At 35.9% G+C, this 24,858-nt stretch overlaps 15 protein-coding genes across 15 annotated transcripts; 7 read left to right on the top strand and 8 right to left on the bottom strand. All coding sequences in view use genetic code 12, as the record gives it.

Moving 5' to 3' along the window:
• Positions 1 to 44: 44 nt before the first annotated feature.
• Positions 45 to 2,285, bottom strand: CD36_73850 (fatty acid activator 2, putative; the record flags this gene model as incomplete). Its single annotated transcript, XM_002421547.1, has 1 exon — positions 45 to 2,285. The coding sequence occupies one exon, from the start codon at positions 2,283 to 2,285 to the stop codon at positions 45 to 47; it is 2,241 nt and encodes a 746-aa protein (XP_002421592.1).
• A 458-nt stretch (positions 2,286 to 2,743) lies between these two features.
• CD36_73840 (conserved hypothetical protein) lies at positions 2,744 to 3,569 on the bottom strand (the record flags this gene model as incomplete). Its single annotated transcript, XM_002421546.1, has 2 exons — positions 2,744 to 3,489; positions 3,554 to 3,569. 2 exons carry the CDS (start codon positions 3,567 to 3,569, stop codon positions 2,744 to 2,746), a joined length of 762 nt encoding a protein of 253 aa, XP_002421591.1.
• A 156-nt stretch (positions 3,570 to 3,725) lies between these two features.
• On the bottom strand, positions 3,726 to 5,381 carry CD36_73830 (allantoate permease, putative; the record flags this gene model as incomplete). Its single annotated transcript, XM_002421545.1, has 1 exon — positions 3,726 to 5,381. One exon carries the CDS (start codon positions 5,379 to 5,381, stop codon positions 3,726 to 3,728), a length of 1,656 nt encoding a protein of 551 aa, XP_002421590.1.
• A 348-nt stretch (positions 5,382 to 5,729) lies between these two features.
• On the bottom strand, positions 5,730 to 8,633 carry CD36_73820 (uncharacterized protein YMR185W homologue, putative; the record flags this gene model as incomplete). The annotated part of the gene is made up of 1 exon (XM_002421544.1): positions 5,730 to 8,633. One exon carries the CDS (start codon positions 8,631 to 8,633, stop codon positions 5,730 to 5,732), a length of 2,904 nt encoding a protein of 967 aa, XP_002421589.1.
• Positions 8,634 to 8,798: 165 nt separating this feature from the next.
• CD36_73810 (cytoplasmic ankyrin-repeat protein, putative) lies at positions 8,799 to 9,446 on the top strand (the record flags this gene model as incomplete). Its single annotated transcript, XM_002421543.1, has 1 exon — positions 8,799 to 9,446. One exon carries the CDS (start codon positions 8,799 to 8,801, stop codon positions 9,444 to 9,446), a length of 648 nt encoding a protein of 215 aa, XP_002421588.1.
• A 308-nt stretch (positions 9,447 to 9,754) lies between these two features.
• On the top strand, positions 9,755 to 10,609 carry CD36_73800 (eukaryotic translation initiation factor 2 (eIF2), beta subunit, putative; the record flags this gene model as incomplete). Its single annotated transcript, XM_002421542.1, has 1 exon — positions 9,755 to 10,609. One exon carries the CDS (start codon positions 9,755 to 9,757, stop codon positions 10,607 to 10,609), a length of 855 nt encoding a protein of 284 aa, XP_002421587.1.
• Positions 10,610 to 10,757: 148 nt separating this feature from the next.
• Positions 10,758 to 11,165, bottom strand: CD36_73790 (conserved hypothetical protein; the record flags this gene model as incomplete). The annotated part of the gene is made up of 1 exon (XM_002421541.1): positions 10,758 to 11,165. The coding sequence occupies one exon, from the start codon at positions 11,163 to 11,165 to the stop codon at positions 10,758 to 10,760; it is 408 nt and encodes a 135-aa protein (XP_002421586.1).
• Positions 11,166 to 11,363: 198 nt separating this feature from the next.
• On the bottom strand, positions 11,364 to 12,452 carry CD36_73780 (protein kinase, putative; the record flags this gene model as incomplete). Its single annotated transcript, XM_002421540.1, has 1 exon — positions 11,364 to 12,452. One exon carries the CDS (start codon positions 12,450 to 12,452, stop codon positions 11,364 to 11,366), a length of 1,089 nt encoding a protein of 362 aa, XP_002421585.1.
• A 205-nt stretch (positions 12,453 to 12,657) lies between these two features.
• On the top strand, positions 12,658 to 13,242 carry CD36_73770 (conserved hypothetical protein; the record flags this gene model as incomplete). The annotated part of the gene is made up of 1 exon (XM_002421539.1): positions 12,658 to 13,242. One exon carries the CDS (start codon positions 12,658 to 12,660, stop codon positions 13,240 to 13,242), a length of 585 nt encoding a protein of 194 aa, XP_002421584.1.
• Positions 13,243 to 14,339: 1,097 nt separating this feature from the next.
• CD36_73760 (uncharacterized protein YGR110W homologue, putative) lies at positions 14,340 to 15,689 on the top strand (the record flags this gene model as incomplete). The annotated part of the gene is made up of 1 exon (XM_002421538.1): positions 14,340 to 15,689. The coding sequence occupies one exon, from the start codon at positions 14,340 to 14,342 to the stop codon at positions 15,687 to 15,689; it is 1,350 nt and encodes a 449-aa protein (XP_002421583.1).
• A 1,372-nt stretch (positions 15,690 to 17,061) lies between these two features.
• CD36_73750 (hypothetical aspartic acid-rich protein, Candida conserved) lies at positions 17,062 to 17,757 on the top strand (the record flags this gene model as incomplete). Its single annotated transcript, XM_002421537.1, has 1 exon — positions 17,062 to 17,757. One exon carries the CDS (start codon positions 17,062 to 17,064, stop codon positions 17,755 to 17,757), a length of 696 nt encoding a protein of 231 aa, XP_002421582.1.
• A 1,446-nt stretch (positions 17,758 to 19,203) lies between these two features.
• CD36_73740 (conserved hypothetical protein) lies at positions 19,204 to 19,647 on the top strand (the record flags this gene model as incomplete). The annotated part of the gene is made up of 1 exon (XM_002421536.1): positions 19,204 to 19,647. The coding sequence occupies one exon, from the start codon at positions 19,204 to 19,206 to the stop codon at positions 19,645 to 19,647; it is 444 nt and encodes a 147-aa protein (XP_002421581.1).
• A 163-nt stretch (positions 19,648 to 19,810) lies between these two features.
• Positions 19,811 to 21,559, bottom strand: CD36_73730 (conserved hypothetical protein; the record flags this gene model as incomplete). The annotated part of the gene is made up of 1 exon (XM_002421535.1): positions 19,811 to 21,559. The coding sequence occupies one exon, from the start codon at positions 21,557 to 21,559 to the stop codon at positions 19,811 to 19,813; it is 1,749 nt and encodes a 582-aa protein (XP_002421580.1).
• Positions 21,560 to 21,830: 271 nt separating this feature from the next.
• Positions 21,831 to 22,832, bottom strand: CD36_73720 (DnaJ-like protein, putative; the record flags this gene model as incomplete). Its single annotated transcript, XM_002421534.1, has 1 exon — positions 21,831 to 22,832. One exon carries the CDS (start codon positions 22,830 to 22,832, stop codon positions 21,831 to 21,833), a length of 1,002 nt encoding a protein of 333 aa, XP_002421579.1.
• Positions 22,833 to 23,361: 529 nt separating this feature from the next.
• On the top strand, positions 23,362 to 24,627 carry CD36_73710 (nicotinate phosphoribosyltransferase, putative; the record flags this gene model as incomplete). Its single annotated transcript, XM_002421533.1, has 1 exon — positions 23,362 to 24,627. The coding sequence occupies one exon, from the start codon at positions 23,362 to 23,364 to the stop codon at positions 24,625 to 24,627; it is 1,266 nt and encodes a 421-aa protein (XP_002421578.1).
• Between the last annotated feature and the right edge of the window lie 231 nt (positions 24,628 to 24,858).

Raw genomic sequence — 24,858 nt, 5'->3', positions numbered from 1 at the left:
GATATAGAGAAAACAAATAATAAATATTGTACATTTTTATTGAACTACAAGTTGCTATTTCTAACTAAAGATCCTTCGTTGTACAACTTTTCAATATCCTTCTTGAAGAACTTGGTACATATTGGTCTTCTTATTTTCATTGTTGGTGTAACAACTCCTCTATCAAGTGTTAGCGGTTCAAATGCAACTTCTATGTTATGTAGCTTTTCAAACCCTTGAAGTTTACCTGCAACGTTTCCATTAATATCTTGTAACAAGATTCTTCTATTTTTGGGGGATTCAAAAAAAGCAATAATCTCTTCATCGGTGCTGATTTCTTTTTGGAACGTACTTTTTATGTAACTGCGGATGCCAACAGAGTCTATACCAACAATTCCCACAAGATAGGTCTGCAAAAAGTCTCCATGAACAAATAGTTGGGTTAATAAGGAATTCGATGACAAATAAACCCCTTCAATCTTTTCTGGAGTCACATATTCACCTTGTGCCAACTTGAAAAAGTTCTTTACTCTGTCAATAATCTTAAACAACCCATCGTCGGTGATTTGTGCAACATCACCAGTGGAAAACCAACCATCTTTATCAATTGCCTTGGTTGTTTCCTCCTCGTTTTTGTAGTACTTGGTAAACAATTGTGCTCCACGAAGCTGTAACTCACCACGAGGCCCACCCACATCGTTCAAATTGTACCCCATCGATGGCAACTCTCTGATTCTGGCTTCCATTGTTGGAGAAATAACTCCACATGTTCCTACCGACGAGTGCTTGAATGGCAATGACATCAACATCCCAGCAAAAGATTCACTGCTACCGTAACCTTGAGCAAAACCAATACCTAAGCTTGCCTTTAAAAACTTAATAGTATCTGGTGAAATTGGAGCACCTCCAGTAAAGCAAAATTCCATATTGTCGAAACCAATCTCTTTTCTCAATTTCTTAATCAATAATTGGTCATAAACGAAATGACCACCACTTTCACCGTCTTTTACTTGTCTGCTACGTTTAGTCTCAATGGCTCTGTTATAAAGAGAACGTGTAACTGATGAAGTAGAGTCAACTGTGGTTGCTTTAATTCCAGCTTCAATCTTGGTAAAGATTCGGGGTACATTCGCCATAAATGTCGGTTTCCATAATTTCAAATCTTCAAAAAGAGTCAATGGAGTTCCGCCCAATCTCGGAAATGCTACTGAACCTCCAAATAAAAACATTGCTGACAGTATGTGTCTTTCGAAAATATGAGCCAATGGTAAAAAGGCAAACTCTTTGGTTCCCTTATGATGTGGCACTAATGCACTGTAGCCAATTATTGCTGAAGCACAGCATCTTTGTGGTAAAAGAACCCCCTTAGGATTTGCTCCAGTAGTCCCAGAAGTGAAGGTAATTGTGAAAACAGTTTCGCTATTTGGAGGGCATTCTTTGTGAGGGAAGATTGCCCCAGTTCTTTCAACTTGAGAAAAGTCATATAATTTTATGTTGTTTGACTCAGCATAGTCAACCAAGTGTTGATCCTTTTGCGTTAACGGTTCCATAGACACAATCAAAATAATTGAAGCTAATGCCTGAGGATCTTCTTTTTTCAAATTAATTAACCCACGAATGTGTTCTTTTGAGGAAATAATAACTGGAGATTCAGTAGACTCTAAAATATATTTGGATGCATCGTGTCCCAAAGTGTCATACAAGGCAGTCGATGTGATTGAGTTTGAGGAGCATGCCAAATCTGACAAGATCCATTCGACTCTATTACCCGAGTAGAATGTCACAATAAAAGACAAATTCTCACTATCATAAGTTTTATAATCTCTGCTATGGTTATCAATCTTGCGATGTGACTCCAATGAATTATTCTTAAAAGGGTTAGCAGATAATAAAAAGAATAACCCTGCTGCCAAATTGTTTTTCCTTTCGTAGACTTCTTTGTAGCTGATTGAAGCGTATCGTTCTAAATGCTGAGAATTCTCGTAATCATACTCATGGAAAGCAAGACATGGTTCATCGGGGTAAACTTGAGCTGAATTCTCAAATATAGCATGATAGGTATCTAACCCTTGAATTAAACCAGATTTGATTCCATTGGGAGTGGCTGCGTTACGGTATATTTCTGAAAATCCTTTTTCAGCAGTACCGGGGATTTTGACAGATTCACCTGCAACTTCTTGTGGGAAGGGCAAAATATGATTAACCAAAGTTTCTATTGGGTAATCATTTGGGTTTTCAAAAATATATGGTTTATTGTCGTCTGCATAGACGGTATCAGTTTCTGAAATCGATGGTAACTTTGTCATGGTTGTTTATTTGGTATATGCGCGAGGTTCTTATTCAAGCCAAAGAACATCTTAGCAAGAGAAAGATATTGAACATTATTTATATCATCAAATACTGGCACCCCCAACTCTTGACCGTCCCCTCGGTAAATTTTCAAAACAGATTTCCCCACCCCAAGATTTAAGTGAGCAGAGGTCCCCGCCGCCCCGCAATCTCAACAATTTGAAAAAGTTTACCGCCACAACAACAAAAAAAAAAAAGATGTATTTATTGTAGGGATTTAGTATCCAGTGGGGAACCAAAAAGTACCCGAAATCTTTTTTTTCTTTTTTTGTACCGGATCTTGCCTTAATCAAAACGGGGAATTCGGCGCTAATTCTTATAGCAACGAAAACTTCTTCATAACCCCAAAAACAAAACTAGCGGATTTCGTAGAAAGCAATTTGTTGATATCGTAACAAACTATGGCAGCTGCTCATCAGTTTTCAATGTACTTATTGATAACGGTTTCAATATCGCCTGTTTGTGCAATTCTTCCCACTGCAGCCAACACTTCATTTGATTTCTCTCTCATTAAAACTTCAAAATGGGGATTTTTTATTTCCTTCGTCGGAAAATTGAAATCGTCAATTTCAAATCCAGAATTGACTTTTATTTGATTGCAGTTTTCAATAATAATTCGATTATTCTGCACAGATTCCATAACCACTAATGAGTTGTGAATATTGTGTAGTCTTGCTTGGTGACATGATAAAATTAGTATACTATTTTCAACATCATGAATAAACACTGGACCTTGGACTGTTAACTTGCATATGGATCTATTACCACTTTTAAGATGGATGGATGGTATCTCATTTGTAGTTTGTAAGTAAGAATTGCTAAAACAATCAACTACCATATGCTCATTCAGTGATATTTCAAAAATCTGATTATCAACTTTTTGAATTGATTTGGATGTGTCAGGAACTGTCTGGTCATTAACCACCAATGAGTTTGATATAGGTGGTACCGGCTCTCCCTTGAATTCAAATCTTTTTTTGCTTAGCTGGTTTTGTTTTGATTGTAGAAGATTATTCAATATTTTAAGTTTATCTGTAGCTAGTTTCTGAATATAGGCAGGTTGATCTGGTTCTGTTGTTTTCTTGGTCACATCCTCAAGCTCAGTTTGGATCTTGTGCAATTCCAATTTATCATTACATGATACAATCTGCGCAAAAAGGTCTATCACTTGTTAGTTGTATAGTTGGGGGGGAGGGGAGGAGGTAATAAAGAGGTTGGCACATACCATTGAGGTTGTTCATCGTTAGTGTTTCAATTATTGGTTATATGACAAGAGATGAAAAGAAATCCGCGCGTTACTTTGTTACAACTTTTCGCCCAACAAAAAGTTTGTTCACTACTTCTACAAACAGAAGATAAAGACCTACAAATCAAATATTGCATATCCAACATTATCATTAATGTTCAAATACAAAATCTAACCTTTTGTTGCCACTGTCAGTGCTGTGTTTGCGGTAATACTCCCTTTCCTCCTCAGTCATCTTATTCCAGATTTTACTTTTTTGCATATTCTTCCAAATATAAAATGCTTTTGTAAGCAATAACAACGGGATTAGCAGCATTTCAATCAAGAATATTATGGTATTCCCCTTTTTATACAATGGGAAATCGTCTTCTTGATAAATGTTCAGACCAATTATCGCCCCCATTTGAACAAACATATTGTATAGTGCAGAACATATTGATCTTGACCCCACAGAGTTTGAATTACGTGAAACCCATGCAACACATATTGCATGGATATATGGTTGTCCTAAAAATAAAGTCGATAACATCCATGTTGCCCACACCTGCTTACCTGATCCACGCCACCATCTAATGACTGCTATTAGTGGAATTGCGTATAATGGGGCTATCAAACACACCAAAGATCTCTCGTTTGTTTTCTCAGATAACCAAGTAATTCCCAATAAAAACGAAATATGCAAAATAGATGGCGGTATGGCTAATAAATTTGTTTCGAATGTTGAAAACCCCAACTCCTTGTTGATTAACGTAAAGTATGTCCCCATAGTTGATTTCCCAATATACGCGATAAGTCCAAGAGCAAAAATTGGCCAAAGATTATAGTCCATCAAACTAGCCCCTAATTCCTTGACACTAAGTGCTTGTCTGTTATTCATTGATCCCTTTGTCGGATCATCACGCAAGATTCGGTTAACAACAATTTTCTCTTCACGGTCACTAAACCAACCCTTTGGGTGCATCCAGTTCTTTGTCTCAACTGCTGAAGGTACCATTAAATAAAATGCTGAAACTCCAATGAAAAAAGTGATTACACCTTCAATTAAGAATAACCATCTCCACCCTTCTAGCCCACCAATGCCTCTCATTCTCAAAATACCACATGCTAACAATGAAGAACAAATTTGAACTATCGCTAAAGTCGTCCAGAACCAGGATAATCTAATTGGCAATTCTTTACTGGTGAAAAAATAGCTTAGCCATAGTACCAAGTCAGCAATGAAACCACCTTCCAACATCCCGATCAATGCTCTTGTCAAATAGAAAGATGTCTTCCCTGATAATGCCGCCTGGCTGATTGCAACAACTGACCAAGCACACATTTGGATCGGGATAAAAATATCTGGTCCCAAACTTTTTGAAATTAGCTGTGAAGGTACCTCTGCCAATAAGAAACAGCTGTAGAATAAAGTGTTGCCCGTGTTGTATTCATTAGTTGTTAGTGCTAGATCATTGAGCATATTATCGCTGATTGCTTGTTGAAGATTTCCTCTGTCGATTTGCAAGCCAACGAAAAGAAGACATGCTGCTAAAGCCACTCTATAATTAAGTTTGCTAATGACATTATCCTCTTCCTCTTTTGCCCATTCAAACTGAGGATCAAAGACACAATAGCATTCATATTTTGATGTTTTGTATACTTCTCGATAATATTCTTCTACTTTCGGATCCAAAAATGGGTTATCTCTGATTTCGTTTCTTTCAGAAGACGAGTTTGATGGTACTATAGTGATTGTGTAATCATCTTTTTTAAGCAAGGGTGTGGTGGAGGAACTCGACAGAGAGCGCGATAATTTGGTAGCAGTCATGGTGTGGCATCAAATTGTAAATAATTGCAACAACTAGCACATACAGTAAATAAAAAGGAAAAATAACCTAGCTTTTATATCTTATAAAAGAATAAACAAAACAGTAGATTAAAGGAAAGAAACAAAGCTAGTCTGCCTTGGTTTTGCTGGGTAGAGAGAATACCTGATAAATATGGATTGTGCGAAATTGTGGTGGTTCTTTTAGTGCGATGATGCAATACTTATGGTGGGGGGAACTTTAGTTGACAACAATTATAGAAGACACAGCTTCCTGGCTAGAGCTATCATTTGTACATATCCTTGAGGATATTTCTTCTTATTTCAGTATAATGTTATTCCTACTCTTGACTATATCTGATTTTCCTCTTTATATAATTCCATGGCTAATTCAATCAACTCTTCAACTGTTGCCAACACTTTTTGTGCCTGTTCTCTGACTAATAAATCGTTATCTGTTTCAGCGATATACTTCAATACTGTTATAACTTTGCTCTTGTAATGCTGAGGGAACTCAACTTTGTCAGTCTCTGATGTTCCTAGTATCAAGTCATATATCAACATAATGGCTGCACGTCTTATTATAGCTTGATCCTTGTCGGTTTCTAGCTCTAAAATACCTATACTTGCATCCAACGCGTAGCCCAAACTATCAATCATTCCCAACGGGTTGACTTTGCAACATGTCCCCAAAAGTGACATACTCGACATTCTCAATCTGTCGTCTTTTCTATTATTGCCCGCTCTTCTAATCACTGCTAATGTCATCTCTACAATCAATCTAGCAGAATCTCCGGTGAATTTTTGTCCTGCCCTTTGGATATAGCGAAGAATCACTTCTCCAATTCTTAATTTTTCGTCCAACTCAACATCATCCTGTAAATACAATCTGCACAAATTGTGCAAAACTAGTGGTTCGTTCCATTCAATTAAAGTTTCAAGTCCCTTGATCACATTGAGATATATAAATGGTTCGGGGTCTTTTAATTGGACGAGATGCAAATTTATCGCAAAATCCAATGTAATTACTGAGCTTTTCATTTCAATTAATTGTCTCAACAAGTATAATCCATGGGCTCTAATAGGCACTAATGGGTCATTTAAATTGGTTATTGCCCGCTGCAAGATTTGTTTCTGGGCTTCTGATTCGTTCACAGGAAGTGTATCACTATTGTTGGATAGCAAATTCTCAATTCTTGTGCATAATGCATTTGCTGAACTTTTAAGTGAGCCAGATTGAAACTTGGAATTCAAGTTGGATAGTATTTTTTTGATGTTTGACAATAATTCAGAACTTTTGTCATCAATGATAATATCGTTTTCAGAAATAATGGCTGACAATAACTGGAGAAGAATAGTTATAGTTTGATCCAGATTGAACTCCAGCCCCTCTTCATCTATTTCGTCGTCGGAATCATCATCAGCTTCTTTGTTTCCCGGGCTATTTGGCTTATAAGAGCTGAGAAAACTCTGTACCAATTCCAACATATCAGTTGGGTTAGTTGCCAAATTCTCTTTAAACTTCTCACCTATCTTTTCCAATAAACGTAAATCAAGAAGCATTAAAAATGGATCTCTCTCATCATCTCCCAAAACCTGGGTGTCGTTGTTTAACCAATTGTTCAAGATTTTTACAAAAAGTTGTTGAATTAAACTATCATCCAACTCCTCCAATACCTTAACAAACGATTCACATGCAAAATCCAAATCATTCAAGAATTTATTGATCTGGGACTCTTTGCTCTGGGATAAAAACTCGGGCTTTCTTACTACTATTTGGGTCAAGTCGTTATCTCCAATCTCATATTTCCAGTTTTCTCCATGCTTATAAAGTAGATTCTTGGCTATATCTAGCAATCCCAGATCCCCAAAATCCTTCATTAGTGTAAAGTAGCTGGTCATAAAATTCAATACAATCCCAACATCTTTACCATTTTGTTTCAAAAATAGATAGTACGCCCAAAGTGGTAGTAATATAGGTTGAATGACAGCTTGGTATAAATCAGGTTCCAACCCCTTTTTGGTTAATGATAATATCACATTAATATTGTTATTCAACTGAGCTTCAGTCACTAATATGCCTTCACCTCTTGGAGGAGGATTGAAATTATCCCATATTCTTTTCAAAACAAAGTCCCTAACCACCAATTTGTTTCTCAGCCATAATTTTTCCAAAACATAAGCCACACACGAAGTAACAGTTGGTCGGTTAATATTAATCAACAAATCATACATTTGATTCCCAATTGACGTGAAATAACTCTTGGTGTCGATGTTGGCTGGTTTTTGCAATACAACATTTGCGACATTTTCAAACTTTTCAATGTTTATTTCCTCTTGATCTCGCAAACCAAGAACAAACTCAATTAGTGTTAGCATACCATCTGGTCTTGAATAGTGAAGTGATCCTAAATGCGACATTATAAACTTTTTGAAAATAGCTTGAGATGGTGTAGTTAACAACAACGAATATGTCTGGTATAACTCAAACGTCGATGCTATGTTTTCAATTTTGGCAAAGTCAATACCACTAGAGTCAAACTGAGGAATTACAATTAATGTTATTGCGACAACCAAAAAATCAGTGTAACCTGTCCCCTTCAATAATAAGCTGGCTACATCAGATTTTATCAGTAGAACCTGTAAAAGTTTTGTATAAATTAAAGTCAAAAGCTTCTCCAAATACGTAAAATCAGCCAGAGGCAACTTGTCAATCTTGATCAAATTCTTGTTGTTTGAAAAATTCTTTAGTTGCCTTTTCTCAAATTGTATGCCTATGCGGAGTATATTCAAAGGGGGGTACACGCCATGTATGATGATGACGTTGAGTAACTTGCTAAATGTCTTGAGGTCGTGCAACGAAATAGCCATAAGATTTTTATCGTCGTGTTTAATGGAATTCATAGACAATTGCTGTATCTCAAGCAAATAATCCAACAATTGCTCAGTAACTTCATACCGTTTTGTTAAACTATCAGGCTCTGGTTTATCTTTAAACAAACGTTCGTACAAAACATCTATAGTCAATTGATCATAGTCCAAGTCTAACATATTCTCCAATTTTTCAAATAACAAATCGATTGGTTTGGTGCTCTTGATCTCAGGTTTATTGAGACCTTTTCGTAATGGGTACACCTCATCAACAGATCTTTGAATAGTTGTCTTTTTAGGGCGCAATGCAAACGGGTTCTTCTTAGGTGGCCCTACTACGTTTGGTTCTTCGTCTGGAAGTTCTTCAATCTTGGGAGGTGTCATAGTCAAATTCAATAGTGTATAAATAAAAAGAAAGGAAATAGAAACATAAAGAATTTGTGGTTACGTAATCATAAATTGTAGATTTTTATTTTTTTTTTTTCCTGGTAAATTTATTTCAATCTCATCTCCTCTTCTCTTTCTAGGGCCAAACACACATCGACAATAATGCTGGACACCAAAGAAATAACTAAATTGACTCAAGAGGAAATGGATGTGGTGATATACGATTCCAGAGTGGGGGACCTAGAAACATTACAAGAAATCTTTGACCTGGAAAAATTGATTACCCCGAAAACATTAACCGTAATCAAAGACGATATCACTTTAAGTACACCATTACATATGGCTGCAGCTAACGGACATTTACCAGTGGTCAAATATTTAATACTGCTATTAGATAAAGATGATGTCAAACAGCTCCTCGAGGCAAAGAATGAGAACGGAAACACCGCATTACATTGGGCATCTTATAATGGGCATTTGGAAGTGGTTAAATACTTGGTAGAGGAAGTAAATGCAGACCCATTTATTAAAAACAAATCTGGACACGATTGTATTTATGAAGCCGAGCTGAGTGGGCAAACTGAAGTTGAGAATTGGTACTTGAAGAAATTTACTCCTGAAGATGCTTTTGATGTGCAAGAAAACGAAGCAGAAGGAACAACGAAAATTACTTATCAACCAGGAAAGGAAAGTAAATTGGCAGATGATCAGGCCAGGGATGCTGTGTTTAAGTCCAGATTGGACAGCAAAGACAGTGAAGGTGATACTTTAGAACAAAAAACACAAGCCTTGAACATAGATGAGAAATAGAGTGGGAATACAATAATATATCTAATTCTTGACACTAATACGGCTTCAATGTTTACAATGTAGAGCGCAGTCATAACTTATTGATGATAAATAAAACCAGTAAGATTTGGAGTGGCTCACATACTCTAATTCTCTGATATGGTTGGTGTCTTCGCACGACCCTCAATCATTTTTCCTAGGTACGTGCAAGAATGACTAAAAGAAAATTTTTTATATTTTCTTGTTTTTTTTTTTTTTTTTTTGGGCAATAAATTTTTCAACTGACCAAACTTACTACGCCTTTAAAAGCAAACAGAAACTAATAAAACATGTCTGATTTAGGTTTTGATCCAACTTTGAAAAAGAAGAAAAAGTCCAAGAAGGTTGTGTCTGCGGTGGGTGCAGCAGATGACACAGATTCCAAGGAATCAACACCACAACCAGGTGACGCATCGGTTGATGATTTGTTTTCTGGATTGAAGAAAAAGAAAAAGTCGTCGTCTAAGAAGTCAGCAGAAGAATCAGGGTCGCCGTCAGTAGATGAAGACTTATCGTCGTCATTGGGTGACTTAACTTTAAAGAAGAAAAAGAAAAAGTCCACTAAAAGCTTGGATCTCAATGAGTTCGAGCAACAATTGGAAGAGGCAGGTGTGGAAGACAATACAGAAACTACCAATAGTGTCAAAAACGATCAATCAGCCATTGGATTATCTTATCCAGACTTGTTATCACGTTTCTTTGACATTTTGAAGAAGAACAATCCTGAATTGGCTGGTGATAGATCTGGTCCAAAATTCCGTATTCCTCCACCTATAGTTCAAAGAGAAGGTTCGAAAAAGACGTTGTTTGCCAATGTTCAAGAAATTGCCACCGTTTTGCAAAGAAGCCCAGAACATTTAATTCAATATTTGTTTGCAGAATTGGGTACCACCGGTTCCATTGATGGGGAAAAGAGATTGATATTAAAAGGTAAATTCCAACCAAAACAAATGGAATCTGTTTTGAGAAGATACATCATTGAATACGTCACTTGTAAAACTTGTAAGAGTATGAATACCGAGTTGAAGAGGGAAAGTGCCAACCGTTTACATTTCTTGAGTTGTAAGGCATGTGGTTCTACCAGATCAGTGTCTTCAATCAAGACTGGGTTCCAAGCCCAAATCGGGAAGAGAAAGAAGTTCTAATCAAACTTTTCATTTATTTACTATTACAATAGCTTTGGGTTTCTGTTTCAACTTTCTTTTTTTTTTTTTTTTTTTTGCATTGTGTATTATCATCTATGTATAGTAGCAAAGTGATTATATCTTGAATGTATATGCATATATAAGGCTACTAATTTATGCTGGTAATTATTTTCTTTAATGGTGAACACCAAGTGCTAACTCCTTTATGCACCATCATGTATTCAACAACTTCGTTTTTCAATTCATTCCTCACATCCGAGTAGCCACCCATGCTCTGATACTGTAGAATTCTTTCACAAATATGATATATGAAATTGATGTTGGTGTTGGACATTTTCTCGACACTGCTGACTAATTTTGTTTCATAATGTCTTAATTCACGTTCTGGCAAGTCGATATTACATTTGAATAGTTTGTGTATTATATCGATCGTCTTGTGTGTGTCTATTTCTTGTTGGAGGCTTCCATGTTGTGCTGGTTCTTTATGAGCTAAAGGTACAGGGCAATCGTTCCAACCATCTATATGGTCGCCTCTTTGGTATTTAGTTAAAGTCATGGTAATCAGTGAGTTAAAGAAATGTTGGAAAATGTTATTGCTCAAAAAAAAAAAAAAAAAAACAATGAATTACGTGTTGTATTTTTGTTTACTGCAAACACCGCACAAACAATTATGTATGGGAATCCATTCTACAACCAAAAATACAAAACAAAAATCCTACCTATATGTGTGGTATTGCTTTCGCCATTGTGCTATTTATACTCCCAATTGTCTTGTTAATTCCAAGGCGTCATTTAGCAATTCGTCTATATCAGGTCTACTGTCAGGATTTAATTGTAAACACTTTTTTATCAATTCCATTAATTTTAGATTGTAGCCATTATTGCCTTTCGGTATTTCGTAGTTCCCTTGTAGGATTGCCAAGTTCAAATTTGCTCCTTGTTCAATCTCTAGTTTCTCAAATGGAGAATAGCCAAAGCAACAGCAATACAACAAGCATCCTAATGACCAAATATCTGTCTTTTCAGTAATTTCACAATTAGTGGCAACATCAACCAACTCTGGAGCTCTATATGGTAAAGTGCAGTGTTCTTGGGCAAACTCCTGCACAGTCAATGCTTGTTGACGATTGCGAACAGATATTCTAGCTCTTGAACACGATCCCAAGTCACAGAGTACTGGTAAACCTTCAGCAGATAACATTACATTCGCTGGCTTTAAGTCATGATGAGCAAATGGAACCAACTCTTGCATCTGGACAGTGTTGCTATTATCATTGCTGTTGGTAAAATCCTCATATTCGTCATCTTCACTGGTTGGTAATAATACGTCTTGTTCATCATCATCCAATCGTGTCGTTGAAGTTGCTGTTTTTTTGTAGTTGTGCATGACTTTCAATCCACGGCAAGTCCCAATGAAAACCCTTAGGATTTCTGATTCGTCCATTCTTGAATTGTTTAAAACCAACTCATTGATGATATCTTGCAAAGATTTTTGGAAAAATGGCAATAGAATATAAATACTTTTTGACCCGTCAGTTTCCAGTTGTATTAATTCGTCGATAGTTGAAATAATGTAAGGTGATTTGAATCGATGATAGTTCCTAATTTCCCTGATGGCGTTTTTAAAACTGTCATCCTGGACTCCATAAGGACAGCGAATTTTCTTTAAAGCATATTGAGATGATGATTGACTTTGAGAAGATACCAAGTAGACATATGAAAACCCACCTTCGCCCAATAGTCTGATGATGCGGTATTTGTTGTTATTTATTACAATTGATGGCGAGGATAACGTTGGGAAGCAAGGTAAGCAGGTTCCAAAAATGGATAGTAATAAATCCATAGCTTGATAGGTATCGTAGTGATGGTCGTGAATTGATTGATTGAAAGTGAAAAAGGATTAATTAATTTTGTGTTTCTGTATTCGTAGTCAATTGCTTGTCTGAGGTGCAAGAAAAAAATGAAAGGATAGAGAAAAAAAAATCAAAAAATCAAACAGAAAAATCTGGCGTTATTCCAACTTGATTGTGTTTTCATATTATTTGATAATGAGTAGTCCTCAAGCTAATGATTCTAATTCAAAAATCCCATCCCCAATGTTGTCTAACGATACGTCGATGTTGGGTGATATTAATATAGGTGCCCCAATTGACATAACAATTGATAATTCGGTAATACAACAAAGTCAACAGCAAGATTTGTCAACAAATGATAATATGGAAGTGGATGATGAGATTAAAAGTGAAATAATACCAACTAGTAATGAATTGGATCCAGATCAAATTGAGGTCAAGTCTGAACAACCAGAACAGTTTACCCAAGAAACTGAACCAGAAATTGATCCTATTGAGAAAATGAGATCATTAGAAATCTTACCGGATTTGTTTAATTTGTTATATGATTTGAATAATGAAGAAAACAGCCTGGTGACTCCAAAAGATTTTGATAAGTACTTGGGTAGTCTACGGTTGAAGTTGAGTAATTTGAAAAATCTAATGCAGGAGGTTGAAGGTATTAATGAAACGTTAACTTGTACTTTGGGTAAAATTGAGAGTTTGAAACAGAACAATGTGAAGAAGGAAACTTTTCTACAAAATTTCAAAAATAATGTTAGTTTAAATGAGAATATATGAGCAAATTGGAAACTATATCGATCATTTGAAACGATATCAAAATGAATCTAGCGTGTATGGTTTCTATGGAAATGTAGTATCATGGAGGCTTTTGTTAACATTTGTTAAAATGTATCCACGTTCTAGAGTGGAGTGGAACAACTCAAAATTGTTATGGTACATTGTACAACTTGGAAGAAATGCCTCTGTTGAAATTGTATTTGAGTCTGTGAAAGTATCACCGTTCTATTGCTTTTGTAGTTTAGTTTTATTTGTTGCCGCAGGTATCTCATAACAACAGTAATAGAGTTTTTTAAATAATTCTTTTTTTTTTTTGCAGCTTAATGTTGGAAATAATCTAATGAATGTCTCTATGGCCGTTGTATAACTTTAAAAAGGATAGCTCCACTCGTGTTATCAATTCCTTTATATTTCGTAATTATTTGGTTGCAATTTCAACCTAAATAACCACCACCAGCTCAATTAAAACTCAAATATCAAATCATTTGTTATTATCAAAGAGAAACAAGCAGAACAATATAAAGTTTAAAGATGCAGTTGTTTGAACGATTTAACGTCAAAACAGCCTGCTTGTCAAACACGTTTTTCATTGTTTTCTACGAAGCATGTTGAGTTCTTTTTCAGCGTTTACGGATTTTACTTTTTAAAATGGCATCAACTTAGGCTAATTTCGGTACTAAATTGTCAATATCACACTTTGGCAACAGCATCTAACAAACAAGAGCTCTCGATTTTTCTTAGAACATCTACTGGAGACCATTATATGAAAGTTGTTTAAATATGGCTCTTTATATTTCTTTTGTTGGTTTCGGGTATTTACCAAAAACGGGTAACGGAGGACGGTTGCCAAGCGACAATAAATTTTTTGGGTTTACTCCTTTTGCCGATTTCCACCCAACGGATATAACCTGATGGCCGAAAATTTCTTTTTTTTTTTTCTTCCTTGTTGTACACGTTCTTTCCGCTTCTGTTTTTCCTTTATCAATTGGGGGCTTATATTTTTTTTTTGCAGTACTTAGTCATCATATAAATACAAGATTGAAATCTTGCTGTTTTCTATTTTTTCTTTTGATCTCTATGTCATCAAGAAACAACACATGTCGACTGAAACAGTAGCCACCACGACCACCACCACTGCTAGTCCCTCAACAAGCAAACGCCAGAAAGTAAGTGAATTCAACGATGGTAGAAAGACGCCATCCTATCCCTGGCTCCAAAGTGCCACCGACTGGTTTAAACAAAGCTTGAAACCTTCATATGCTGATGAGCAGGTTGAAAAAAGATTGCTTTCATATTTGCCGTTTTTCCCTGAGTCAGATGGTCGGCGCCGTGCAAGTATAATCAACACGGATATTGGAAATGGGAACTATATTCATGAATTGTTTATTGAGAATTTAGAAAAGGATACAACAAAGGATGCCGCAACAACAAAGGAGATTGTTTTGGTTCATGGGTACGCTGCTTCCTTGGGGTTATTTATAGACAACTTTGATTCATTATCGAGGATACCAGGGATTAAAATTCATGCGATAGATTTGCTTGGATTTGGCTTGAGTTCAAGACCGAAATTCCCGCAATTCCCATCAAAAACAAAACAAGATATTTATAAAGTGGAGGATTGGTTTATTGATTCTTTGGAATCGTGGAGAAAAAAACGTAATATCGGGAAATTCATTTTGATGGGACATTCCTTTGGTGGATATTTGAGTTGCGCATATGCCTTGAAATATAATAAAAAGATTATTGACCGTGGGATATCGCTGAATTTGATTGAAAAGTTGATACTTATAAGTCCTGTTGGTGTTGAGCGAAGTCAGTATTCGTTGTTGGAAAAAGAAACAAACCTTACTCCACAAGTGTCTCCCGAACAGGAATTATTGGTTGATCAAGAAGATATAGTGCACGGCAATGAAATCGAACAAGATCCACGAACTAGAACAAGACGATTGTTGGAGTACATGTGGGTACATAATTACTCGTCATTTGCAATCATTAGAAATGCTGGTCCTTTCAAGTCTAAACTCATATCAAGGTGGACAACACATAGATTTTCACACGTTTACTACCAGGATGAGCAACACTTTAAAAATATCCATGATTACATATACAGGATCTTTAATGGTAAAGGGTCGGGTGAATATGCAATCACTAGGGTATTAGATGTTGGTGCAGTGGCGAAATTGCCCTTAATAGATAGATGTCCGGAAAAGTTTGTCAAAATGAAACTACCAACGTTGTGGTTATATGGTGATAAAGACTGGATGAATGACGAGGCTGGATTAGAGATGACAAATGAAATAAACGATTTATCAATCAGGAAGAATTCCGAAAAACTTGCCAGTTTTCATATCATATCCAATGCTGGTCACCATCTTTACCTTGACAATCCACCAGAATTCGCTAAAGTTGTTTTTCAATTTTTAAAGTTTAAGAAAGGTAAAACATAGAGCATGTATAGATAGATAGATTTAATTAATGACATGTTTATTGTATGTGTGGCAATAATATTACTACTGTGAAATGCTGCTTTGAGATATTTTTTTTTTTTTCTGTCTGTAAAAGTTTAAGTTTGTAACATTTGTTGTTGTTGTTGTTTGACTGAGTTCCGAACATTGGCTCGTACATTTGTTGAGTTTGGCGGAATGGAAAGAAGTTGTTGAAACCATATTTGTGTTAATTTTTGACATGAACATTTTTTAGTGATTGTTTGAATAATTACATTCTCACGCGAACTTAGTATCAGAACTTTGCAACTACATATGAGTATCCATGTTCTATCATCATACAAGTTGCAGTGATTTTTATTTTCACCTAAGCATTGTTGGAATGTATTGCAAAATATAGCAGTTCCAGACGTCTCGTTGCTATAATAAAGCTCTTGCTTTATTGGTTTATACGAGATTATTCACTCGCTACTTCAATTTACCTCATTTTTGATACAGAAAATTCCAATTACATACAATCATGAGAATAAGGTGATTATTAGCAAGGCGTATGGTTGCATATTCAATACATTGTCTCTAACACGTTCACATTTAGTTCGTACAAAAAAAGACTAATTTTAGTAATGTTGTGTGTGTGGTTGTTTCACTGGAGCTTCTGATCATCATCATCATTTTTCTCTTACAAAGTTTCAGCTTTGAATGCAAAAAAAAAAAAAGTTGATAGTTGCGAATATGTTGCTCATTAGCCTTGCTTTTGTTTAAGCCCATTTTCGGGCTTTGACAACAAGTATTGAGTACACTTTTTGAAAACATAATGGTTGCTAATTAAATAAAATGAAGTGTATCCTATATTTTTCCCAATTATTGAGGTTTATGCCAAAGCACATATGACAGGTAATTACATATGTAGAAATGCAATTATGGACGTAATTAGCTTGTATAACGTCTCGGTTAGTTCTTCCGAAGGAGTGAATCAGAGGGAAATTTTGCCAAGAAATCGAACACGCCAAAACGGGAGACCTTTGTCATGATTGCAAATGTCAAATATTGCGCAACTCGTAGAAGGAATTACAATTCTCTTAGGGAGTTTGTAAATAAGAAAGCGGCAACCCTCCTCTTTGCAACCTTTTGGGTAAAAAAAGTCTTAAAAATTGGTCAATTTCAAACAAAAATACTGGCGATTACAAGCAGATTCAAGGATAAAAACGAGTCAACGATAGCAAATACCCAACATATTCAACTGATTCATGAACTCTGAATCTCCTGATTCTTTCAACCTTCTCAAAGGTATAAATGGGGGACAACCTTTTCCACTTTTTGATCAATAGAAGTCTTATAACAACTAACCAACACTATAGTTTAATCTACAACAAAAATGAAATTTACTAAAGTCATCACTGCTGCTTGTATTGCTTCTTCTGTTGAATCTGCTGCTGTTCCAAACTTAGACAAGAGAGGAGGAGGAAGATGGAAAGGTGGTGAAGAACCTTGCGATACACCAAAGGCTCCAGCTCCAGTTCCAGTTCCAACCACCACTCCATGTGATACACCAGCTCCAGTTCCAACCACTACTTCTTGTGACACTCCAGCTCCTGCTCCAACTACCACTACTTGTGACACTCCAGCTCCAGCTCCAACACAAGTTACTACTTCTTGTGACACACCAAATACTCAAGCACCAACACCAGCCACTACTACTTGTGAAACTTGTAAAACTAATACTCCTGCTCCTGCTCCTTCTGGTAATAATGGCGGTGACAAAGGAGGTAAGAAAGGTGATAAGAAATGTGGTTCCGGGGATGATTGTGATGATGACGATGGAAACGGAACCGATAATGACTCTGATAATGATTCTGACAACGATGCTGGTGATAATTCAGATGACGACAGCGATTGTGATGATGATGGAAATGGAACCGACAACGATTCAGATAATGATTCCGACAACGATGCTGGCGATCATTCAGATGACGACAGCGATTGTGATGATGATAATGGAAACGGCACTGACAATGATTCTGACAGTGATTCCGACAACGATGCTGGTGACAACTCCGATGACGATTGTTAAGCATTCTTCAATCTTTTTGGATAAATCCTCTTGTTCATTAGTTTAGTTCTTCTGATTATTTTTTGTTTCAGGATCACCCATATTATTTTTAAGATAAGTTGCTTATATGCTGTCAATATACAATTATTATGGCCTTGTATTTTTTTATTGCAAAGAGTTTGTATATTATGTGTTTTCTATTCCAGTTTACTGACTTTAGTATTTGATGCTAACTTTGAACAGACCAAAACAGATCTCCAAACTGACAAAATCAAATCAAAGCTACGTTGTACAGACTCTAATTTGGATAGTAATAGTAGTTGCGTAGAAATATGATTTCTTAGATTAATCTAACAAATATGTCCATCGTGAGCAATTATCTTTACGGCTGTATGGTTTTGCGGCAAGTATAGCTAGGGTAGATAGGTTGCTATATAGAACTCTCAAGTATAGAGAAAATAATAATCAGTTTTAGTTTACTAACTGATGACGATATTTGCTTTGAGAGGGGTCAGGTTTACATAGAAATTGGCCTATCATTGGGGTAGACACTAAATGTGAATTTATTGAATGTTTATTATAGTACAGTTGTGGGTGATGTGATTAATCAATACTGATCAAAACATAAACGTTTGTATAGAAAAAAGGAAATTTGTTCCAAAAAGGAATATTATGGAACAAAATTAGAAAGAAGTGTTTGTGAATGGATGTTTACTGTTACTGCAAATCTATTTCATTGTTAGTCACAGCAAATTCAGTTTATCATCAAACTAATGTTGTTAGGTTTCAGCGACGAATGCAAAAAAAAAAAAAAAAAAAAAAAAAAAAACCTCGCGCTGATCTTCACAGTATTGTTAGGGCGAATTTAGCAAGAATAAAGTTCAACAGGTTTCATTGATCACGGTTATTTGGACCCGTGCAAAAGAGAGGCAATCAATAGTGATCCTAATATTTTGATAAAACTCGCTACTATTCAAATTTTTTGAAAAAGTATTTGCAATGCAAAACATAGCCATTTAAGTCTATTTTGCAGCAACCTAAAATACCCCTAAATAGTATTTCTAGAAGAAAACATTGCTGAAACAGTTATACTTCCATCCTTTCTGTAAATTTAAAAACCATTTATCAATTACTAAAACCGATGATCGTAGACAGTAATATATGAAACTAAACTAAAAGAAAAAAAAAGCATAAACATAAATCGTTTGCGATTTTCCATATCTGTAGTCAATTAATCCCAATTAGTAATTCTAATAGGTAATTATAGCTGAAAGGGAAGAAAAGAAGGGGCCCGCTCATTGCAAAGTATGTGTAAAAGAGCAAGATATACTATTGACATGGAGATCAAACAACAATGGTCCACTCACATTCTTTCAACTATAAATTGACATGAATTTCCTCCCCAATTTTATTCATGAATTCTAAGATCACTAATCAATACCATTACAACACTAGCATCCAATCAGAATGAAATTCTCTACAATTGCCGCTGCAGCTTTTATTGCTTGTTCCGTTGAAGCTACCTTTCTTCCACTTTTAAAACTTGGCGGGAGTTTGAAAGGTGGTAATAATGAAGCCCCATGTGATACCCCGGCTCCTCCAGCTCCACCACCACCGGCTCCTCCAGCTCCTCCAGCTCCTCCAGCTCCTCCAGCTCAAACTACCCCTTGTGATACTCCTCCTGCTCCAACTACTCCTTGTGATACTCCTCCTGCTCCAACTACTCCTTGCGATACTCCTCCTGCTCCAACTACTCCATGCGACACTCCACCTGCTCAACCTACTCCATGCGAAACTGAAGGTGGCTCAGGAGGTAATGGTGGTTCAGGGGGTTACGGCGGTGGTGGTATAATCGGTAATATTATCGGAGAAAAAGTCAAATTCATTAAAGGTTTATTGGGGGGACATTAAAAAGGCTTTAAATTACAGCTTTTGTTTTAGAATACCATATATTCTGTTCTATGTATATCAAAAATAGTTTCACCAAAATACATAAATGATACCCACTTGTATTGCTGCTACAATTCTTTATAATATTCATATATGATAAATTATATGTTTATATTAACATATCCTACTTTAGTTTATTTAACTCTCCGGTTATGTGTTGCTGTATTTCATGCAATTTCTGTTTGTGCTTGGCAAAGATTCTAGCAAATTCCAGATCCAATTCGTTTTGTAATTCATTCCGTTTTTGAAGCACATTGTACTCGATGGTTTTCAACTTATTCACAATATTGGAAGAGAATAGAATTAAGCTCTCGTTTATATAGTTGTAATCGCTCGTTGGTGTGGCATTATCTTGACATATAGGCGTTATATCTAACTCTCTGTTCAAAGGTTTTACCACGGAACAAGTTACATTTTGGTTTTCGTCCTTTGTTGTCTCTCCCGTTGCGGTATCCAAATCAAATTGATCACAATTGCCATTGTTGTACTCTTTAGGATTGGCATTATTCTGCGATGAAAAACTAGATTCTTCAATGTCATCCGATTCTTCTTGTACAAATAGCAAATTTTTGGAATTTCTACCATCACCAATCTGTTCAGAATCCAAACAAATCTTAGTGACATTACTCTGTTTATGCATATCTCTGCTAACTTCATATTTACGATTCTTTCTTGCTCGCGACATTTCAGATATGTCAAAGAAATCCCATGGTTCTGATCTCGATACTTTGCGTCTTTTTGCAGCGACTACCATCATATTATTTGAATCATTCTGGGAACAGTTGGGGTCTAAACTTTCTTTTTGGCTCAGGGGAACTTGAATTTTGGAGTTTACAGATATTTTTCTTCTTGGGGAGATAACCTTAAAAAACTTCACCAACCAATTATAATGAGTATTGTGTTTTAAAGTTATTTCTAAGCAAGTATCCAGAATGTCAAGGTCTCCAATTTTAATGGAGAATTTTTTCATGTATTTGTATATCAGCATTGCCTCAGATCGCAATTGGCGTTCGTTGCTGCATTGGAAGTTTAACTTTAGAACGCAATTAGGTAACGCTCTGAAGCTACTCAATGTGACCAAATTGATATAGTATGTTTCTGTTTGATCCTCTTTTAGCTGATGCCATAAAATTAAAAGCGAACGGTTTATCGGTTGCAAATAAAACCTCGCCTGTTTATTGATAATTTGATTTTTCAAAATAACTGAACACGGGATAAAATCGGAAAATTTGGGGTTGACTGAATGGATATACCGAATGTAAGGTGTGACCAAGTTTGGAATAAATTCGAGTTCTAGCTCCAAATGGACAAACAATGAAATTAAGTTCATGAGGGTAGTTATTCCACTATTTAACCAAAGCAAATTTCTAAATTTTTTTATATTTTCCTTTGTGTTTAATGATTCCTTTACCAACCAGAACAAGGAATCCACTTGAATCATGTTCAGTAAGATTTTTGAACTGATCCAAGACACAACGGGATTCTCGCATAATGAGCATTCAATAACCTTGTGCAAAACTCTAAAATCATGGGTAAAAACTGTGATTCTGAGCAATATTGGCCAAATCATCTGGATTTCAGGATATATAACCAACCTAATGAACTTACTGAGATATAAATTTATTGCGAACCAACTCAATCTGTCATCGACATGTTCTTGTTGAATGATTATTTGCAAGAACTTGTCAATACAATCGATTAACAAGGGTTTGCATTTACCAACCCCTGTCAATGGTTCATCCTCAATATTAATTAGCAACGTGTTCAAAGTTGACATTTCGTTATTGTATAGTTTTGGTGATTTGTCGCCCACACCACTCACGCGACCAATAAAGAGCAGAAATGCTTCTGTAAATTCACTTGGACTTTGCATCTATACTCATCCATGTACATCAACCAAGAATCAAAAATAAAGTTAAAAAAACAAAAACAAAAAAAAAAAAAAACAAAAGACTAACGTGTGGTTGTCTTAGAAAAAGAGTGGTGTGTTGATTTTTGCATTTCCTTTATCTTGACTTTTGCAACCCAGAATCAACACTATACAACAAAGAAGACCGAAATCCTCATTGATTTAGAGATTCGCTCTGTCCCTAGTTTATTCTTCAACGTTACATGAATTTATATTGTATTAACTAGACCATTCTCTAAAGTAAATTTAAGCCTTTCAATATGTCACAATTTGGTGTTGGGAAATTTTCTGCCCGCTGCAATTTCTCGTTATCAACGCTAAACCAGCCATATGCATCTTCAATCAATTGGTCTTTGTGTATTTGCTCCTTTGAACACTTGGCACGCTTATCTGATATAAACAAGTTTTCTACTTTGGAGTCGTAATTTCTTAATTGTCTTTTGGACTTCGAACCATGTTTTTCTTGGAATTTGTCAGTAACATAAAATGGTATATTATACTTAGGTGTATTTCTTTGTATATTGTATTCCTGAGATGGAACAAAAGAATACTCTGGCGACGTGTCGCTCGAAAATATGGTTGACAATATTGGCACAATTAAAAGCATCAAAATAGGTAATAGACCCTTTAATGCTTCAAACAAAGATGGTGGTTGTTCTTCTCCATTAGGACCAGTTTGTCCCATTCCATTGGGCGATTGGGCCCTGGGTCTTCTTGTTGTTCTTCTGTGCCTCATGAATGGATCAGCACCCCCATTTCCAAATGATTGGAATGTGAATCCATTTCCACCAAATGTGAATGTTGGCCCTGATGCAAAAGGACTGCCCCGTGGACCGCCGCCACCACCACCAAAAAACATATTGAACAATTCATCTTCGAACGGATTATTTGCAAACCCAGATCTTCCAGAAAATGAACTACTTGTAAACCCACCAGACGCCGCGCTGGAGTTATTGATTCTCGAGGTTGGGTCTGAACCAGTTTGGTCAAATATCTTCTTCTTTTGTGGATCACTCAACACCTCCCATGCTTTGTTCAATATCTTGAAAGCTTCCGATGATCTTGGATGAGGGTTTTTATCAGGATGGCACTTTATTGCTAGTTTCCTGTACGATTTTTTTATTTCGCCATCACTGGCGGATTTCTCCACCGACAATATTTCATAAAACTGATGAGGCTTGTACGACAATACTTTTAACACTATTGATTCTTGCTCTTTTGTATAGGATGAAGACATAATGTAATGTTTATCATAAAATATATTGAACACTTGTTATGTCAAATGGAAAAGTGCAGAGAACAACAGAGAAAAAAAAAAAAAAAAATTTCTGTTCTCAATCTTAACACAACTTTTACGTTACGAGAGGCAAAAAAAGAAAATTAGGTGTTATCAATGGAAACCCATGATCTTACAAAATATGAAAATTTGAAATGCTTTTTAAGATAGTGAGCCTCTAGTATGATTTATATCATTCACATAATGCTCAACATCTATATGCTAATTATTTGTTGGGTAGAGGTAGATGTTCAAACTTCTGGCCCTTTTTTTTCCTTCCATTTGGGCCCAAAAAAGTTTAACTCTTTTTTAGCATTCTGGCAGGATTCGTTTTCTTTTTCTCCTGCCCGTGCCCGTGCCGAACTAGCTTTATCAAAAGCTCAACGTTTTTTTAAAAAAAAAACTAGCAATCTATACTATCCAAATCTAGTTACTTCAGCAAATATTTTTCCTCCTATCATTGAAGCAAAATAAGTAACAGTTGTTGACTATGAATGGAAATGCTGATAAGCCAGTCATTAAATCCTTGTTGGATACGGATTTATACAAATTGTTTATGCATGCAGCAGTCAATAAGCAGTTTCCTGATGTCCCTGTGAAATACAGATATACAAATAGAACTCCTCAATTGAAATTGAATGGCAAAGCTATATCGTGGTTGAAAAAGCAAATTGATTATTTGGGCAATTTAAGATTTTCTGCTGAAGAGATTCTGTATTTGCACAAAGTGTTGCCACAATTACCATCCGAGTATTTAGAATATTTGGTTGACTTCAAGTTGGACCCTTCGTCACAGATCAAGTACTTGGATAACAATAATGATGACTTTGAGTTGGAAATTATTGGTAAGTGGAATGATACTATACTTTACGAGATTCCATTATTGGCATTAGTGTCCGAAGCGTATTTTAAGTTTGTTGACACTGACTGGAATTACGAAGGGCAGTACGCTTTAGCACAAGAAAAGACCAAGGAACTTATTACCAATGAATGTAATTTCAGTGAATTTGGAACTAGAAGAAGAAGATCATATGAGTCACAAGAAATTGTTATCAAGGCAATCAAAGATGTGCAAATAGAAACACAATCAAAGTTCATCGCTGGTACATCGAACGTTTATTTTGCTATGAAATATGATTTACCACCCATTGGCACTGTTGCACATGAATGGTATATGGGAATCGCATCAATCACACAAGATTATGTTCATGCAAATAAATTGGCCATGGATTATTGGATCGATACCTTTGGTGCTAAATATGCAGGGTTGGCCTTGACAGATACTTTTGGAACAGACAACTACTTGACAATGTTTGTTGCTCCTTATGTGAATGAATACGCTGGTGTTAGACAAGATTCGGGGGATCCTGAATTGTATGCTGAGAAAATAGCTGGCCACTACGAAAAATTGGGTATAGCGAAAAATAGCAAGATCATTTGTTTCAGTGACTCCTTGAACGTTGAAAAATGTTTAAAATACAAAAATACAGCAGATAAATTGGGATTGATTAGCACTTTTGGAATTGGTACGTTTTTCACAAACGATTTCAATAAGTTGTCAAATGGTGAAAAGTCTCAGCCAATGAACATTGTCATTAAAATTAAGGAGGCAAATGGCAAGCCAGCCATTAAAATTAGTGACAATATTGGAAAGAATATGGGTGATCAAGCCACTGTTGATAGAGTCAAACGAGAATTGGGATATACAGAGCAGACATGGTCTGAAGGAGACGAAACCCATAGATGGACTAAGTAGGGGGTCGTGTATAGTATTCGAATTTAATGTGTGTAAGCCCTACCAAACAGTTGAATGATTCTTCTTTTTTTTTTTCTCTCTCTTTTCCGAATGACTAGATGAGTATACTTTTTTTATCCGAACAGTAAGCACTTCTGGCAAAACTAGTTCGAGATTGTTATACTTATGAAACGTTGAGGTACAATTTAAATAAACAAACACATATAATTTTGAAAAAAAAAAAAAAAAGAA

Source organism: Candida dubliniensis, chromosome 7 (genome assembly GCF_000026945.1).
Source record: "Candida dubliniensis CD36 chromosome 7, complete sequence".
Taxonomy (NCBI): Eukaryota; Fungi; Ascomycota; class Pichiomycetes; order Serinales; family Debaryomycetaceae; genus Candida; species Candida dubliniensis.
Note: the sequence above shows the minus strand (reverse complement) of the source record. Positions and strands in the feature narration are given on the sequence as shown.